This window comes from Heloderma suspectum, chromosome 3 (assembly GCF_057233095.1).
Source record: "Heloderma suspectum isolate Gila_16-S chromosome 3, 16-S_ref, whole genome shotgun sequence".
Classification (NCBI taxonomy): Eukaryota; Metazoa; Chordata; class Lepidosauria; order Squamata; family Helodermatidae; genus Heloderma; species Heloderma suspectum.
The window spans coordinates 107,355,317-107,374,816 of record NC_139460.1 but is presented as its reverse complement, the minus strand read 5'-3'; the positions used below and the strand labels follow the sequence as shown (position 1 = coordinate 107,374,816).

Sequence of the window (19,500 nt, the reverse complement as noted above, 5' to 3'; positions counted from 1 at the left end):
CTGTGAAAAATACTCAAAATTGTTAGTCATTCAGTTTGTTGTTACTGGATTTTTACTGTCAGGAAGAGAAAAAAGGTGCCTGTGGGAGTTTTGCTGCAGGTATAAAAATACCTTGGCTAGCCTTGGGTACTATCCACATTGACTGGAAGGCGGGGGAGGGATTTTGTGTCTGTCTCAGGTAGCAAAATCTCTTGAGCCAGCCCTGTAAACATGTTGGTTTCCCATGAAGGTATTGCCATGTCCTTTACAAATGCTTTACAAATGGAACTACATCAGATGCCTTTTCCCCATCTCTAAGACAGGTAACTATTCCTGCTGTGTCTGGGTTAGTGGAACAAATGGGGAATTTTAAAAAGTTTGGGAGGGAACAAAGGTATCAGATCAACTTGTGACTACTATCAATGCCCCAAATTATCTCTATGCAGTCTTAACCTCTGGATGATCTGAAATATTATGTCATTTTACATCCTAATGTCAATATTCTAAATGTGAAAGGAGCTCATCTTATTCTCTTAAATAAGAACTATTGAACAGTCAATCAACATCCAATTGTGCCCAAAATTCCAGGAAAAAAGGTGAAATGAGAACCAGTTTTACTATCTTATCTTTATTAGTTTTACTGTCTTATAAATACTTCTAACAACATTTTGGTAGTATTTAAAATATTATTTATTTAAAGAATTTTAGACCACCTTATAGTCCTCTCAAGGCAGCTTATCGACCATAATAATAATAATAATAATAATACTCTAAAATCAGAATTCCAGTATAAACACAATTTGAAACATGAATTACACAGCAAAATGCTGAAAAGCAACAAATAACTACAGTTTACAAGACTTTAAAAACAATGTTCATCCAAGGACAAAAAATAAACAATAATCTAGATCAAGGGTGGGGAACCGGTAAATCCCATCATCCCTGAATATGGGCCATGCTGGCTGGGGCATGGGAGTTGTCTAACATTCCCCACCCCTGATCTAGAACACACATACTCTAAAACTGTCTTCTCCAACCTGGTGCCTCTGGACGTGTTGGACTGCAATTCCCGTAATTCCACCGCTGGCCATGCTGGCTGGGAATTATGGGAGCAGCAGTCCAACACATCTGAAGTGCACCAGTTTGGGGATGGCTGCTCTAAAACCAAGGACAGGATCCAACAGTGTTATTCCACAAACTCAAATAGTGCTAGTGGAGCTTTGCTGAATCTTTCCATTGCGCGAGCAGTTGTGCAACAACTAAAATTAGATTTGTGCAAGCATGCTTACATTTGTGCAAGCATGCTTGCACAACCCCTTGCACTAAACCCTGGTGCAACCCCTTGCGCATAATTCTGATTGTGCTACCCACTGCACATAGCTCTTGTGCAATCCGTTACACAAGAGTTATGTGCAACGTGTTGCACAAGCATAATGCATAACTGTAACTTTAGTTGGATTCTTCTTTTGTGCATAGTTCAGAACCTAGTTCCCACTAGCGCATCATCATTTGCACTAGTGGAATGACACAATTGGGTGCTGCCACAATAATCTAAAAGCCAGCAGCATCCTTAATATAACTATCTCAGTTAAACGCCATCTATAGCCCAGCCTCCCCCTACCTGGTGCCCTCCAGATGTGTTGTATGTGTTGTCATTGGCCATCCTGGCTGGGGTTGCCTGGAGTTGCAGTCCAACAAATCTGGAGAGCACAAGGTTGGGGAAGGCTGGGCTAGCCCAACCAGTTCAAGTGGTCCCAATCAGCGCAAGTGGCCCTACTCAGAGGCAGCCCCAGGTAGAGCACATTGCTCTAGCCTACCCTGGATGTAACTTGTCATGCATGATTGAGGCAAGGTCTGTCTTCTCTAAATGGGGTTACAGCTGGCATACCAGTCTAATCTGATAAAAGGTGTTTCTATCCATTGTCACCACCTGTGCTTCTACAGACAGTAGACAACCTCTTCCACAACCAGTTGCAAGTCTCTACCCAGATGAGGTGGCTTTCCTACTGTAGGGATTGGGCCTGGCATCTCTGGAGATGCGCCCCAAGAAGACATGGGAGCAGATTCTGGGTCAGATGTGGAGGGGGAGGGATAAAGTGTTCTCAAGCCACCAAGGTTGCAGGAGGCTGGTCAGAATAGTAGTGCCCGAGTAGATGAAAGCCTAATCATTTGGATGACCACCAGGCTGAGCCCTCCGAATCCATGGGAATGCAGGCTCCTAAAGACGAAGAGGAGGGGGTAGGAATACCAGACCCCAGGGTCAGACATCAGTTGAAAAGGGAGGGGCAACATAAGGTCACGAGACGCTCCAAAAGACTGGCAGCCAAACAGGTGCCCCCTAGAAAGACCCACCTTGAGGGCAGGACCTAGTAGCCCACTTAGGTTGAGAAGGGAAGCCCGTAGTAGCCAGTGGCAGTTTCATAACAACTCTATTTCATGGGCCTTTAACCCAGGTCCATGAGATCCTGTATCATGCAAAGTCTCTAATAGATCTTATAGGCTCTTATAGAGCCCATTTCTAATAGATACATGAGGACTCTGGTTGTGGCCTGAGGCAATGCCTGTTTGCTTGTAGTTTGCATAATAAAGTAATTGACTAGAAATACGACTTAACTGTTTGACTGCAAAGAAAGCCAGGAGGCGGGTGTCTGACACCTACCCATTGTACCTCCATCTTATCTGGATTAAGTTTCAGCTTGTTCACCCTAATCCATCCCAGAATTACCTTCAGACACCCATTCAGGAGTTCAACAGCCTCCCTGGGATTTGAAGGTAGGAAAGATAAGTAAAAGCTACATGTCATCTGTATAATTAACCTCTGGATAATTATCCCCAGCTGTTTCATGTAGATGTTGAACAGCATGTACAAGATGGACCGTTGAGGGATCCCATATGTCAAAGACCACATGGCAGAACTGAAGTCCCCCAGCACCACCTTCTAGGATCATTCCCCCAGGAAGGATTGGAGCCACTGCAGTTCTGTGCTTCCCAACCCAGCTAGGTGACTCAGAAGGATACCATGGTTGTTTGCATTGAAAGTCACTGAGAAGTCTAGGAGAATAGGGTTGCACTCCCCCCCATCCATTCCCTGGCATAAGTCCTCCACCAGGACAACCAAAATTGTTTCAGTCCCAAACCCAGGCTTGAAGCTAGAATGGAATGGATCCAAACACTCTGCATTCTCCCAAACCACCACCCAGTCCAACACCTTGTCCAAAAATGGAAGAATGGAGACTAGGCAGTAGTTGTCCCAGATCCTATGGTTCAGGCTCAATTTTTTTTCAAAAGGTGTCTCACTACTGCCTTAAGTAGTTCTTAAGGGCAGCAGAACTATTTCCTCTCTCAGAGAACCATTTACCACCTCTGAGGTCTATGTTTCCAGACCAGCTCTGGTGGAATTCAACAGTCAAGGGCCTAGAGCACATGTGGTAGACCTCAGTCCTCCAAGTAGTTTGTCTACATCCTCAGGTTGCACAAACTGAAACAAAAGGAATAGATGTGTTCTAGATGCATCCATCTCTGATTCTGTTAAAACTGAGTGTTTTATCTACAACATGTACTGCAACCTGGTCACAGCAAGCCTTTGGGGATTCTAAGAAGGTTGATATCCCACCTTTCCAGGTGAAACTTTCAAGGTGGCTTCAGTTTATAGAATAATTCAGATTTCAAATAGTTGAGCCTTGTGTATACAACCAATAGTTAAAACATGGTGTCGTATCGCTACATTATTTACAGTTGATGGTGAAGGATCAGCCAAACTGCATAATCATCATTATCAGTAGTTATAACTGCTGTGGAATGTGGGAGAGCACAGCCATTATAAATGGTGTTTGCACGGTACCTTGGAACAGCATAGCACTAATATACAGAAACACATCTTTGACATTTGACTATATTTAGTGTTAAATCCTGTCTCTGTCTCCTCTAACTCTTAATTTATTCATCTGGAAGCACATATATGAGTAATGAAGAAAAATATCACTGGTGTGCTTATTGCGTAATTTTCTGTGTCGCATTTGTTTGGTCTAACCAGAAAGAATGCTAAAAGTGTCCCCTAGTGTCTGCCTATGTATAGCAGAATTAGTACATGACCTAATGCATGAAACAGCAATTTTCCTTATTTCCAGCTCCATGTGCAGCTATGAAACACAAAACAAATCCCCCAAGTAGCAAGTACACAAGCCTGACAAAGCCCTTAAAATCTACCCTGCAATTAGCATTAACAAACTAATTTTCTTCACAGTTTCTCAAAGTACAGATGAACTAAATGTGAGAAGTACAACTTCATATGTGCTATTTACCTCTTACAATAGAAGCTATTTTTTGTGCTGAGTAAAGACACTTTAGAAGAGTCAAATGAAATTTTAAATTGAACCATCTGTAGTGAGATACTAACTCAGCTTTTTACTGTTTATTAAAGTCCCTGGAAGACAGGAACAATTTAGACTACAATGCACTTACAGCAATGAGAATCTGGGACAATCATGAAATTTAAAGGGGATATTCTTATGCAACATGATTATCAAAAACCTGTTCTGCTAGTAATGTATTCCCAGTTTTTAAAAAAAATGTTCACATTTAGGTAACACAGTACCATGTCAGAAATCCAGATTCTCTAAATACTGAGGCGTTAACCCAGTCTAAGGTTCATTGCTTAAAACATTTGGTGAGCAGAGAAATGGAAGCAACAGAGGGTGGAGGTGGGGTGAGTAGAGGAAGAGAGAATCATATAACCTTTATCCTTGAGAAACAGAATATAAAAACAACATATAAATATAAAAACAAACAGAGCTATTTTGGTCCAGCCAAGTTTCAAACCCACCTGTGAGACTTCAGCTGTAGTCGCTCCCTTCATTGCATCTGATGTAGAAGCAGAAGTGGCCTTCTTTTTCTCCACACTTCGAGTGGGGGAAGGCTTGTAAGGAGATTTAAGAGGGCTAGCTGGTGCTACACGAGGACAGATATGGAATACTAAAGAGTTATAGTACAATAGCAAGAGCAATAGGGAACACAGACAAAAGAAGTGAGGAAAGGGGAGGAAAACAGCACAGTCTTATTAGAAACAACCCAATACAAACTGTTCAAACACATTAATGAACTATGTTTTCTGTCTTTATAGAACCACTACATATTTGTCCAAGTACCTTCACTAAACTTATAAGAATTTTATTTTGGCAAGTTTTAAGATCAGTCTTAATAGATTCATATTGTTGTTCTTCTGAGAAATATTAGTGTTTTAGGATAATAAACATAGATTCAGAAACACGTCTAAAGTTGTATCGTAAGGAATGACCAGAAATCAGCTCTAAAATTGACATATGTACCAATGTTATTAGTTTTATAAGTAACCTTAAATTACAGTAGTTCACTGGCTAGGTAAATATCACTTGTCGTGTTTAGTTCTTCACTGTTATATACAACGTGTTTGTAAAACTGCTTTTTAAATGCCCAATATGTTTTCAGAACACATATTTCTCAGACTCGTGGAAAATAGTTAAAAACTTCACTGAATTATTTTAGTATTTTGTTTGTTTGTTTGTTTTGTTTACTTTTTCCCTTATAAAATGCTACATCATTCAACATATATATTAAGAGAACCAGGCTATTTCAAGATGAAAAGTTCTGGATAAAATACTGCAGCTTTCCCCATGTTTGGGGGATTATCATTTTAAGTGGAATAAAATTGATTTCTACTAAAAAGGAAGTGTCTAATTAATTTCTTCAGTGTGCCTAACACATTCCTTAAGACATTAGGTTTACCTGGATCATTGTATTGCTCAGAAAGCATTAATGTACTTCTGCTTCTGGCTAAAGAAGCTTGTGTAGGAGTCAATAGTCGAGAAATAATAAAGTTTTCCATTGGACTAAGGTGCATGCGATGAGCTGAAGGATGGAAGCAAATGAAAACATTAAGAAAAAAGCCACTTCTAAAACTTGCAAACAAATATAATGAATGGACAAACAAAACGAACAAAGGAAAAGCAAACAACAACTAGAAGTTTCTGTGAATTACAAATACTTGGATTTAATTCTTCTACAAAGGAGGTTTTGATTTTCACTGTTCTAACCCAGCTTATGTCTTATGCAGTCTAACAAGGAAAATAGACACTGAAGTATTATCTTTCTTTATGGTTAGCCAGAAAGGCAACACACTTTCCCATTACCATAAAGGACATATTGGATTGATTGTATAGTTCAACCTTCCCCAACCCTCCAGTTATTTTGGACTTCAACTTCCATCAAATCCAGACAATGTGGCCAATGGTCAAGTATGCTGAGAGCTGCAGTCTAAAACATCTGGACGGCACTAGGTTGGGAGAAGGCTGGTATAGTTTAAGCTTCATAAGTTGAACACCAAGTTGAGTATTTGCTTCATACTGAACACTCAAGAATCTTGTTTTGTGTTCAATATCCCTGTGCCCACATGAAGGTTCCACACACAATATTAGTGATATAACACATCCTCCATAATCTCTGGTACATAAATCCAGGTTTGGTTTTATAAATGAACTGGTATACTCATGTGTTACCTTCTGAGTGTATACATCAGATAATGGCCTGGTTCATAAACTCCTGTAGTGAGGCAGCAGGTTCAAAGGTTCAAGTGCTAGTATCTTGGTTTTAAGTCCTACCACCAGCATGGGAGACATCAGAAGTACTACTGCACTGACAGCTGTTCTTTCCCCATGCTACAACATGAGTTACACTAATCTTTCAGCAGTGGAGCCCTTCCAGCCTGTCCTTCCAGCATGGCAACTAATGAGCTTCAGGACCACAAGACCTGAGGAGTCCAGGTCAAATATGTATTGGCCATAGTCAGCAATAAGGGAAGGGCTGGTGGTGATGAGTTCCTGACAAACAGGGCAGAAACAGAAGGCTCTGCAATGATTGTCAGGCAGAGAATTGGACTTCACTTTCAGTATCACAAAGTCAACACTTGCACCACTTTAGGAAAACACATGTACAAGATCAGGGAGTAGGCAGTGACCCAACACACCCTTAATGAAATCAGTGGAACATATTCATGCACTGAAGCAGCGTTTAAAGACTATCACAGCACCAGACTCAAATTCCATTAAGTTGACAACAGAAAAAAACTGTGAACAGTAACAAGTAAATACAGAACCACTCTCTCAGAAGTCCTTCACTCTAATTCAAGGGTGCTAAACCTCTTCAAGCTGAAGGGCCAAATTCAATTTCAAAGATGTTCTTGGAGATGTCCCTTCATGGATCACTGCCTTGTTGTGGCGAAGGGGCTTGTGTAACTCAGTGAAGCCATAAGCTATGCCGTGCAGGGCCACCCAAGATGGACAGGTCATGGCAGAGAGTTCTGACAAAATGTGGTCCACTGGAGCAGGAAATGGCAACTCACTCCAGTATTCTTGCCAAGAAAACCCCATGGAACGTATCACAAGGCTAAAAGATATGTACTTGAAACTACTGTACAATTGCGCTCATTTCACATGCCAGCAAGGTTATGCTCAAAATCCTACAAGCTAGGCTTCAGCAGTATGTGAACCGAGAACTACTGGAAGTACAAGCTGGGTTTTGAAGAGGCAGAGGAACTAGAGATCAAATCGCCTACATACGCTGGATCATGGAGGAAGCAAGAGAATTCCAGAAAAACGTCTATTTCTGCTTCATTGACTACGCTAAAGCCTTTGATTGTGTGGATCACAACAAACTGTGGCAAATTCTTAAAGAGATGGGAGTACCAGACCACCTTACCTGTCTCCTGAGAAACCTGTACGAGGGTCAAGAAGCAACAGTAAGAACCAGACATGGAACAACCGATTGGTTCAAAATTGGGAAAGGAGTACGACAAGGCTGTATATTGTCGCCCTGCTTATTTAACTTATATGCAGAGTACATCATGAGAAACACCGGGCTGGATGAATCACAGGTCGGAATTAAGATTGCCGGGAGAATTATCAACAACCTCAGATACGCAGACGATACCACCCTAATGGCAGAAAGCGCAGAGGATCTAAAGAGCCTCTTGTTGAGGGTAGAAGTGGAGAGTGCAAAAGCTGGTTTGAAACTCAACATTAAAAAAACTAAGATCATGGCATCTGGCCCCATCAAGTCCTGGCATATAGAAGGGAAAGAAATGGAAGCAGTGACAGATTTTATTTTCTTGGCCTCCAAGATCACCGCAGATGGTGACTGTAGCCATGAAATTAAAAGACGCTTGCTCCTTGGGAGGAAAGCTATGGCAAACCTAGACAGCATAGTAAGAAGCAGAGACATCACCTTGCCGACAAAGGTCCGTCTAATCAAAGCTATGGTTTTCCCAGTAGTAACGTATGGCTGTGAGAGCTAGACTATAAGGAAGGCTGAGCGCCGAAGAATTGATGCTTTCAAACTGTGGTACTGGAGTATCCCCTTCATGGATCACTGCCTTGTTGTGGCGAAGGGGCTTGCATAACTCAGTGAAGCCATAAGCTATGCCGTGCAGGGCCACCCAAGACGGACAGGTCATGGCAGAGAGTTCTGACAAAATGTGGTCCACTGGAGAAGGAAATGGCAACCTACTCCAGTATTCTTGCTAAGAAAACCCCATGGAACGTATCACAAGGCTAAAAGAGATGATGCCGGAAGATGAGCCCCTCAGGTCGGAAGGTGTCCAATATACTACTGGGGAAGAGCAGAGGGACTTTCCAAGTAGCGCCAGAAAGAGTGAAGCGGCTGGGCCAGAGCCGAAAGGACACTCAGCTGTGGATGTGTCTGGGGGTGAAAAGAAAATCCGATGCTGTAAAGAACAATATTGTTTAGGAACCTGGAATGTAAGATCAATGAATCAAGGTAAGCTGGAGGGGGTCAAACATGAGATGGCAAGATTGAACATCAACATCTTGGGAATCAGCGAACTCAAATGGACAGGCATGGGCAAATTTAATTCAGGTGACCATCGTATCTACTACTGTGGGCAAGAATCCCTTAGAAGAAATGGAGTAGCACTCATAGTCAACAAAAGGGTGGGAAATGCAATACTGGGGTACAATCTTAAAAATGATAGAATGATCTCAGTACGAATCCAAGGCAAACCATTCAACATCACAGTAATTCAAGTCTATGCCCCAACCACAGAGGCCAAAGAAGCTGAGGTTGATCGATTCTATGAAGACCTACAACACCTTTTAGAACTAACACCAAAAAAAAGATGTCCTCTTCATCATAGGGGATTGGAATGCTAAAGTAGGAAGTCAAGAAATCACCAGGATAACAGGCAGGCATGGCCTTGGTGTACAAAATGAAGCAGGACAAAAGCTAATAGAGTTTTGCCAAGAGAACACGCTGATCATAGCAAACACTCTTTTCCAACAGCACAAGAGACGACTCTACACATGGACATCACCAGATGGTCAATATCGAAATCAGATTGATTATGTCCTTTGCAGCCAAAGATGGAGAAGCTCTATATAGTCAGTCAAAACAAGACCTGGAGCTGACTGTGGCTCAGATCATGAGCTGCTTCTTGCAAAATTTCGGCTTAAATCGAAGAACGAAGGGAAAACCACTAAACCATTCAGGTATGACCTAAATCATATCCCTTATGAATATACAGTGGAGGTGAGGAATAGATTTCAGGGATTAGACCTGATAGACAGAGTGCCTGAGGAACTATGGACGGAGGTCCGTAACATTGTTCAGGAGGCAGCAACGAAATCCATCCCAAAGAAAAAGAAGTGCAAGAAAGCCAAGTGGCTGTCTGATGAAGCTTTACAAGTAGCTGAGGAAAGAAGGGAAGCGAAAAGCAAGGGAGAAAGGGAAAGATATACCCAACTGAATGCAGAGTTCCAGAGAATGGCAAGGAGAGACAAGAAGGCCTTCTTAAATTAACAATGCAAAGAAATCGAGGAAAACAACAGAATGGGAAAGACTAGAGATCTCTTCAAGAAAACTGGAGATCTCAAGGGAACGTTTTGTGCAAAGACGGGCATGATAAAGGACAAAGAAGGCAGGGACCTAACAGAAGCAGATGAGATTAAGAAGAGGTGGCAAGAATACACAGAAGAACTATACAGGAAAGATCTGAATGTCCCTGATAGCCATGATAGTGCGGTCACTGAACTTGAGCCGGACATCCTCGAGAGTGAAGTCAAGTGGGCCTTAGGAAGCATTAGTAACAACAAAGCTAGTGGAGATGACAGTCTTCCAGCTGAGCTATTTAAAATCCTAAAAGATGATGCTGTTAAAGTGCTGTATTCAATATGCCAACAAATTTGGAACACTCAACAATGGCCACAAGACTGGAAAAGGTCAGTTTACATTCCAATTCCAAAGAAGGGCAACGCCAAAGAGTGTTCAAACTACCGCACAATTGCGCTCATTTCACATGCCAGCAAGGTGATGCTCAAAATCCTACAAGCTAGGCTTCAGCAGTATGCGAACCGAGAACTACTGGAAGTACAAGCGGGGTTTCAAAGAGGCAGAGGAACTAGAGATCAAATCGCCAACTTTTGCTGGATCATGGAGAAAGCAAGAGAATTCCAGAAAAATGTCTATTTCTGCTTCATTGACTACGCTAAAGCCTTTGATTGTGTGGATCACAACAAACTCAGGCAAATTCTTAAAGTGATGGGAGTACCAGACCACCTTACCTGCCTCCTGAGAAACCTGTACGAGGGTCAAGAAGCAACAGTAAGAACCAGACATGGAACAACCGAGTGGTTCAAAATTGGGAAAGGAGTACGACAAGGCTGCATATTGTCGCCCTGCTTATTTAACTTATATGCAGAGTACATCATGAGAAACGCCGGGTTGGACGAATCACAGGTCGGAATGAAGATTGCCGGGAGAATTATCAACAACCTCAGATGTGCAGATGATACCACCCTAATGGCAGAAAGCGAAGAGGATCTCAAGAGCCTCTTGTTGAGGGTGAAAGAGGAGAGTGCAAAAGCTGGTTTGAAACTCAACATTAAAAAAACTAAGATCATGGCATCTGGCCCCATCACTTCCTGGCATACTGAAGGGGAAGAAGAGGGACAGGGGGAGTGCGACCCTGTTGATTCTCCTGGACCTCTCAGCGGCTTTCGATACCATCGACCATGGTATCCTTCTGGATAGGTTGTCTGGGTTGGGAGTTGGAGGCACTGCACTACAGTGGTTCCGCTCCTACTTGGATGGCCGATTCCAGAAGGTGGTGCTGGGGGATTATTGCTCTGTGCCATGGAAATTGTGCCATGGGGTTCTACAGGGCTCTATTTTATCCCCCATGCTGTTTAACATCTACATGAAACCGCTGGGGGAAGTTATCTGGAGGTGTGGGCTGAGGTGCCATATGCGGATGACACCCAGCTCTACCTCTCTTTCTCATCAAAACCAGGTGAGGCAGTGGCTGTTCTGAACCAGTGCCTGGGCACGGTAATGGACTGGATGAGGGCCAATAAACTGAAACTCAATCCAGACAAGATGGAGGTACTGTTAGTGGGTGGTTCGTCTGCCCGGCTAAGTGATATTCAACCTGTTCTGGAGGGGGTTGCACTCCCCCTAAAGGATCAGATTCGTAGTTTAGGGGTGCTCTTGGATCCAGAACTGTCACTTGAGGCACAGGTGAACTCAGTGGCACAGAGCACTTTTTATCAGCTTAGGCTGGTATACCAACTACGCCCTTATCTGGACAGAGATAGCCTAGCTACAGTTATCCATGCTCTGATAACTTCTCGTCTGGATTACTGCAATGCGTTATACATGGGGCTGCCTTTGAAAACGGTCCAGAAACTTCAGCTGGTCCAAAATAGGGCAGCAAGATTGTTAACAGGGACTGGCCTGTGAGCTCATATTACGCCAGTACTTTTCCAGCTGCACTGGCTGCCAGTCCATTTCCGGGCCCGATTCAAAGTGCTGGTGTTAACATTCAGAGCCCTTAACGGCTTGGGGCCAGGTTACCTGAAGGATCGCCTCCTCCCATATGTGCCTGCCCGGACCTTAAGATCATCATCAGTGGCCCTTCTCCTTGAGCCCCTGCCAAAGGAAGTGAGGCGGGTGGCTACTAGGAGGAGGGCTTTTTCTGTTGTGGCACCCCGGCTCTGGAATGAGCTCCCTAGTGAGGTTCGCCTGGCGCCTACATTGTACTCCTTTCGGTGCCAGGTGAAGACCTTTTTATTTTCCCAGGCATTTTAGCTTTCTAAATTTTTATCTTTGCTGTTTTAAATCTGTATTTTAAACTCCTGTACTGCTGCTAGGTTTTATTGTGGTTGTATTGTTATATTGTGGTTTTAATGTTCTATATATTTTAAATTGTTTTATTGTGTGTTGTTTGGTTTTAGTTTTTGTGAACCACTCAGAGAGCTTCGGCTATTGGGCGGTATAGAAATGAAATAAATAAATAAATGGAAGCAGTGACAGATTTTACTTTCTTGGGCTCCAAGATCACCACAGACGGTGACTGTAGCCATGAAATTAAAAGATGCTTGCTCCTTGGGAGGAAAGCTATGGCAAACCTAGACAGCATAGTAAGAAGCAGAGACATCACCTTGCCGACAAAGGTCTGTCTAATCAAAGCTATGGTTTTCCCAGTAGTAATGTATGGCTGTGAGAGCTGGACTATAAGGAAGGCTGAGCGCCGAAGAATTGATGCTTTCGAACTGTGGTGCTGGAGAAGACTCTTACCCTGGACTGCAAGGAGGTCAAATCAGTCCATCCTAAAGGAAATCAATCCTGAGTGCTCATTAGAAGGACATATACTGAAGCTGAAGCTCAAATATTTTGGCCACCTAATGCGAAGAGAAAACTCTCTGGAAAAGACCCTGATGCTGGGAAAGATTGAAGGCAAAAGGAGAAGGGGACAGCAGAGGATGAGATGGCTAGATAGTATCACCGATGCAATGAATATGAACTTGAGCACACTCCGGGAGAGAACGCAGGACAGGAAGGCCTGGCGTGCTATGGCCCATGGGGTCACGAAGAGTTGGACATGACTGAACAACAACTGGAGAAGACTCTTACGAGTCCCCTGGACTGCAAGGAGGTCAAATCAGTCAATCCTAAAGGAAATCAGCCCTGACTGCTCATTGGAAGGACAGACTGAAGCTGAAGCTCAAATATTTTGGCCACCTAATGCGAAGAGAAAACTCACTGGAAAAGACCCTGATGCTGGGAAAGATCGAAGGCAAAAGGAGAAGGGGATGGCAGGGGATAAGATGGCTAGATAGCATCACCGATGCAATGAATATGAACGTGAGCACACTCCAGGAGAGAGCGGAGGACAGGAAGGCCTCGTGTGCTATGGCCCATGGGGTCACGAAGAGTCGGACATGACTTAACGACTGAACAACAACAAGCTTTATGAGAGGGATTTCATCCTCTTAGAATGTGGGAAAAACATGCAAAAGCCAGGAAACCACCAATCAGCAGCCAAAGAAGAGGGGATGGGGTCAGGGTAGGGGGCGAAACCATCTGGGGAACCACAGAGGGCTGAATTGGGATCCTGGGCAGGCTGGATTTGGCCCACGGGCCTGAGGTTCTGCACCCCTGCTCTAATTATTCACTGTCATCCACTGCTGGGTGTTACTGTTGTCATGGCATGGATGGCCTAAACCCAATAAATCTACCTTCACATGTGAAAATTATGAGCACCGAAGTTCTGTACAAAACATGTGCAAGACAGGTTCAGGCCAGACATTTGGTCTCTTCCTCTTTCTCTGCTCCCTTCTGCCTACAGCAACATCTCTCAGACTTTTAAAACTTGGGCCTCCCTTCAAAATATGTTCTGCCCAGCCCAGCGCAACAATCATGCAGAGATCTTTGTGTAATGTCATGTGCATGCACGCAAGGATCCCTGAATTGGTGTACTAATCCCAATACTGGCATTAGAAGAGAAGCATCTCTCTGACCCAGTCTTAAAATCATGCACAGGGAAAGACATAATAAAAATAAGGCAGCTGCTGTTTAGAGCTCACTTCTTCCCAAATCACATTGGCATGTTCAGTCACTTCCACAAATCCAGGGTGGATCATTGAGGTACAGGGGGCATCCATTTCACCCAGACTTTGGTTGACAGGACACCTGACTCTGGATCCTATCTGTCCCTGACATTTGCTCTCCTACCAGGTGCCCTATATCCCCCAAGGGGAATTGCCTCACAGTATGAAACCACCTCTCTACAAAGGAACCTTTGTTCACATTCCATCCAATAACCACGCAAAGTTGTTCCCCAAGGGAAATAATCAAGGACTCAATTCTGCTTCTTGACATATCTGGTGATGTAAAATACTAAGCCTAAGAAAGCTTATATCAATTTTGGGGGCTGAGTCAAATATTATTTTATTCAGAGCTGGCACTATTCACAAGACAGCCTGAGCAACTGAATCTCAAAGTAGTTTGGACTAATTATATAGCATTTCAGAATGTTCAAAGCACTTCATATACATTACCTTGCTGCTATCCTTACAACGGCCCTATAAGGTAGGCCAGTATCATCCTTATGTTGCAGTTAGGACACCTAAGCTGAAAGCAGTGGCGTGCGTTAAGCTATGAAGTTTGAATTAGGGGCCTTTCTAGTTCCCAGCTCAGTCTCTTAGCTACTACACTTGACCCAACAATCTTAAAGTTTAATCAACCACCCATTCTGCACCATATTCATCTCCAGCTCAAAGTGATTATTGGAAGAAAGCAGTCTCCTATTCTGCATTACACCCATACAGTATAGCTTTTCCAAGACAGCAACAGTATCCAAGGCAAGCTACAATGTGATATGTGGAGATTAAAGCCTTACAAACTTAAAAAAAAAAAAAAAGATATTGAGGGGATATTCCTATCCCCACGCCCACCCAATATTGATGGCTGGCAGGTGTAAGGATGGTGTATTGGTGCCTCTTCACTGGTGGAGAAAACCGCCACTGGAGGAACCATCTGCTATACCTAGACTGGTCTTAAGCTACCACAGACGATTCTCTCACTGGGAGGAGCTGGTGGAAAGCCCCCAAATGAGGAGCCAGCTTTGTATCTGCTGGATCCAAAGCCACTCTGTTCCCCTGGGATAGACCCAATCTAGGCCAAACAGCTATGCCAGCCTGGCGAAAAATAAAACCCCTTGCCCTATTTTTTGCCCTGGCCAGGATCAGCAGGCAGGGCTTGTAATATGGCAGTGGGTCTGCCATTCTAATCCTCCCTGGACCCGCTTTGGACTGCTCTGCACAATGTTTTCAAAGCAAGAATCCCCCTAAGATGTACTCTTTAACGTCACTGGAATGAATCAGGTTTATGATGAAAATGATTTGAGGCCTGCTTTAAATTTTTTTGAGTTACTAGTGATACTGAAACATCTGAATAAAGCACCTCTCGTTTTCTTAGAGAAGCTTGCACTGGTACCAGTAACTAAATAACACTGTAATATTTCCCCTGATTTTTGCTACAGGGGGATAAACTAACCAAGAAAAGAAAGGGTCAGCGGGGGGAGAAGGGGGGAAAGAGAGAGAGAGAAATGCATTTAACACACGAAAGGAGAGATTATTTCTGGTGTGACAATGAACAGCACATTCACTTGCCTCTGTCAGGGGAATATGTTATTGTTGCTGTGGAGGAGGAGAGGCGCTTATTGATAGGCGACTCCATTTGCTTTGGCAGATTCATTGTAGAAGCTGAAAGTTTGTCACATGCTGCAGAGAGACGCATTGAAGACATTTATATTCATTCCACAGTGCTGAATACTCCCAGAGCTAACCTTTAATTTTGTTACCATGGTCCTTGTGATTGGATCAGGGCAAAGAATAAAGCATATCTGATAAACCCAGACATTGGAGCTGTCTGCCCATTCTGTAAGCTATACTTCAAGACACGGGATTTCTGTTTCTAAGCTTAACATTTCAATTTTACAATGTGGTATAAGGTTATTTTATAGTGCAGTCCAACTGAGGAAAAAAGTAGTGAGCGAAATAAAAATAAATAAAGACTAATGCTACCTTTATAAGCAGGTGTGATGAGACAAACATCTTTAATCTTTCAGCTCCATGGTGGAGTTGCTGGAAGACTCCCCACAATTTCCAACTAATTCAGGGGTCTACCATTTTTGACACCATGGCTAGCTTCCATCTCCTTTCTGGTGAACAACTCCACAGCTTCAGAGCAGTGGATGGAGTTACAATGTGCTTTGCACATACTGAGCACCTCTGAAGTTCATTGGGATAGGGAGCAGCAAGTGTACTGCTCCTCCCAAGTTTCAAACTTGGAAGGACAAGGGCAGGGGGTTCATCTTGACCTTGCACTGGACTTGCGAAACAATACTAGAGCCTCAGGGCGCAATCCTATCGAGAGAGGCGGCCGCTTCTGAACTTGGAGGCAACTGCCTATCCCAAGCAGGGCAGGAGAAGCACAGAGGGGATTGTTCCCTCTGCGCTTCTCCTGCCCTGCTTTTTTGGCTAGACAGCCAATTGCGGCTGTCTAGCCGCAGGAGCACAGAGTGGGGAAGGCGGCTGCTGTACGACACATTGGATGTGTCGTACAGACATTTCCGCTCTCCCCACCCTGGAACGCCTCCCGGAACGCCCCTTTTCAGCTGCTCCACACTCGTCTTGTGAGCGCAGAGGACGGGGCTGTTCCACACTGCCTCTGAGGCAGCACAGAAGTGGGGGGAGGTCAGTTTTCCGGGAACCAACCTCGGATTGTGGGCTCCGAGTTCAGTTCCCAGAAAACGGCATATCCTATGGCCATCTAGTCACTGTCTAGCGGTCATAGGATTGCTCTCTCAAAAACTCAACATGATGCTAGACAAGATACCACCCTTTATAGAGCAGAATTAGTTGTGATGACAAGTTTTGTCTGGCTGCCAAGGCTAGCCAAAATGTTTGGATTCTTGGCAATATTTTATATTCAATACTTGGTAATAAATAGTCCTCATCAGTATCGCCTGTCGACGATAGTGAAGAAATCTGTTTAGCCTTGGTGAAGGAAGACTATTTCAAAATTTATTTTGGACCCAACAGATTTAAATATAGATTAGTCCAATCTATTTTGGCTTCAGATATTTCCTATATAAATATCGGTTCAAGACACTGATGAAATCATGTAATCATTTATGCAACACTCTGTTGGGTGCATTACAAGACTTGGTGTGAATGTTTTCATGTAAGCAAGCCATTGGGCCGCTGAGTATCACAGGTATCAACACAGCATCTTCTCCATAGGGCCTTTTTTCCCTTTAGAACAAATGGCAACCACTCTAGGAAACCTTCCTGTGGTCCTACTGCCTGCAGTGAACTTTGGTTACCAGACTGAAACTCATTTACTTGATCCAATAACTCAATGGGAGCCACTGAACTGCTCCCATACGTACATGGCTCTGCCCAGAGTCCTATTTCTTAGTCATGATGGAGTGTGATTGAACGGAGGAAAGAGTATGCCCCTATGCATTATACATGTAAACACCTTTAAAGGAGCAGAGGGGCCATGCCATTGGTTTCACCCCATACATCACCCGGCTGCCCTGGTGCTTGACATCCATGTGTTCAGCATGGATGTCTGAACAGGGGAATCCTATGTGCATAGGTTTCCATGGGACTTGGAAGCCTGTGCAACTGGGGTTCCCACTCCCCTAGAGGACTACATGTGTAGGCTTCCCCCACATGCAATGTGAGGACATTTGGGGTGGGTCAGGGCCAAGGAAGGTGCCCAACACTGGGTGCAGCCCTGCCTGCCCCCTTCATGTATGATGGGGGCTACTATGACAGGGAGAGACAGAGAGAGAAAAATGGGAGAATTAGAAGCTGTGCACATAGATATTGACTTATACAGGGGCCGTTTGCAATATGATGACACATGCAGATAAACAGTAATTAGTCATCTAGGTATAAATTCATGATTGCAACATTGTAGAAAGGCAACAGCAAGTTGCGTATCTTACAGATATAAAATTATTATGCCAAGCCACAAAATAAATTGCTGGTTATTGAGTCATTTATGTTAACTCTAAGTATGGATATGGAAGAGCCCAGTTGTACTGCCAAAGAACAAATTCAGGTTTTTACTATTTCTAGCCTCTACAGCAATAACAACAGACTAGGTTGCTTCAGCAGGCTAACTCACCCCAAGAGAAATTCTTAAAGTAATTCACCATAATCCATAACAACCTTGCTTCAAAGTAATACTACAGTCTTTAATGGGTCTAATTCAAAATAAGGGTTCATTTAATAATTAATTCTTTCTGTTATTAGGTGATAGGGGCATGGTTCCTGAAGAAAAATTGCAATCAAGGAATTGCTGCTATGTGCTTATACTGTATAACGTTTTAAACCACAGTTTTTTTCCTCTAACTATTTTCTTCTGCAGCTGCTACTCAAAAGGCACACAGTACATATAAAACATAACACATGTTCCACACACGGGCAAAAAGAGATGAACTTGACAACAACTAGTGGAAAAGCTATTTGAAACATTACTATGATGTGGGAATGCCAAGCATGCATTGCTTCATTATGACAAAACTAAAAAAAAAAAGAGAGACACACACACAGAGTAAAGTACAGGGGTGCAATTCACCAAGCCCTCCTGCCACACATTTCATTTCAATAGGATTTGCCACACAAACCCTAAGGGCAGTGGCAGTGCTTGGGGGAATTGGGCCCTTAATTTCCAATAAGAATGCTGTCAAGGATCGAACTGAAACAACACAGCACAGCAGTTAGCGGGAGGTCAAAATTAGTGGATGTGTTAATGTGATAAACGACACTATGGCACTGTGAGTCTCTCAAATACCATTGGAGGGATCAGCAGCAGCAGTTGAGGCCACAGGGTCTGGAAGAAGGGTGTTGGCAGCTAAACCTAGAGGGGGTGGGGTATTTTCTGATTCACCTACACAACAACAAAAAAATCAGAGCAAAGAAAGGTGATAAATTACATCAAGAGCATTACAAACCCAAACAATACAAGAGGAATTTGAATATGTTTCTGGAAATATTAAGAGATTGCCCTTCTCATGATGCATATGAATTTTTCCGTACCACTCTGAAAAAAATTATACTAAATACTTTAGCTTTAATAGGGATAGTAAGATTGTCGAGCCAACTGTTTTATCACTAAAAAAAGATAATTTACCTTAACAAAATCTACTGGAAAAAGCTGGTGAATTTAAACAAATCTGAATGATTTCTGAAAATCATAAAGGCTAATACATGGTGGTTGGTGGTAAAATAACTCGCTTTGAAACCAAATCAAAGAGAGAGCAGCTGGAGCAAAAGGTAGGAGAATTTATTTTCATCTGTAAATACTGCACAGTCATCAAGAAGTCCCCTGAGCCTTTTAGGAGTGCCTGACATAAAAACAGATTATCTCCTGCAAAGTCATACAGAGCTGATAGTCACTGATAGTGCAGGGGTTTATTTCAATTGTGTTTTCTTTCTCTTTCTTTCTTTCTTTCTTTCTGATACATTATCTGCATAGACAAACTTTGGTGTTGGCCCGCTTCCAAGAAGGTATCAGGGTGTGAGATTTAGCAGGTGATAGCACAATCCTTTTTAATAACGCACCTCAAGACTAAAGCCTCTCTTTTACATCATAGCCTACTACCAAGACATATTTTGC

General features: G+C 43.1%; 1 protein-coding gene across 4 annotated transcripts in view; it reads right to left on the bottom strand.

Annotated features, from left to right (window-relative positions):
- Positions 1 to 19,500, bottom strand: part of MAP7D2 (MAP7 domain containing 2) — a 101,505-nt gene that overhangs the window by 16,564 nt on the left and 65,441 nt on the right. For 2 of the 4 annotated variants that reach the window (XM_084844043.1, XM_084844045.1), the window contains exons 5-8: positions 18,676 to 18,771; positions 15,474 to 15,584; positions 5,740 to 5,862; positions 4,802 to 4,950 (exon numbers count right to left, since the gene is read on the bottom strand). In XM_084844043.1, coding sequence (XP_084700169.1) covers positions 4,802 to 4,950; positions 5,740 to 5,862; positions 15,474 to 15,584; positions 18,676 to 18,771 — 479 coding nt within the window. The remainder of the gene's footprint in view (positions 1 to 4,801; positions 4,951 to 5,739; positions 5,863 to 15,473; positions 15,585 to 18,675; positions 18,772 to 19,500) is intronic. The other 2 variants (XM_084844044.1, XM_084844046.1) reach the window with 1 other exon arrangement.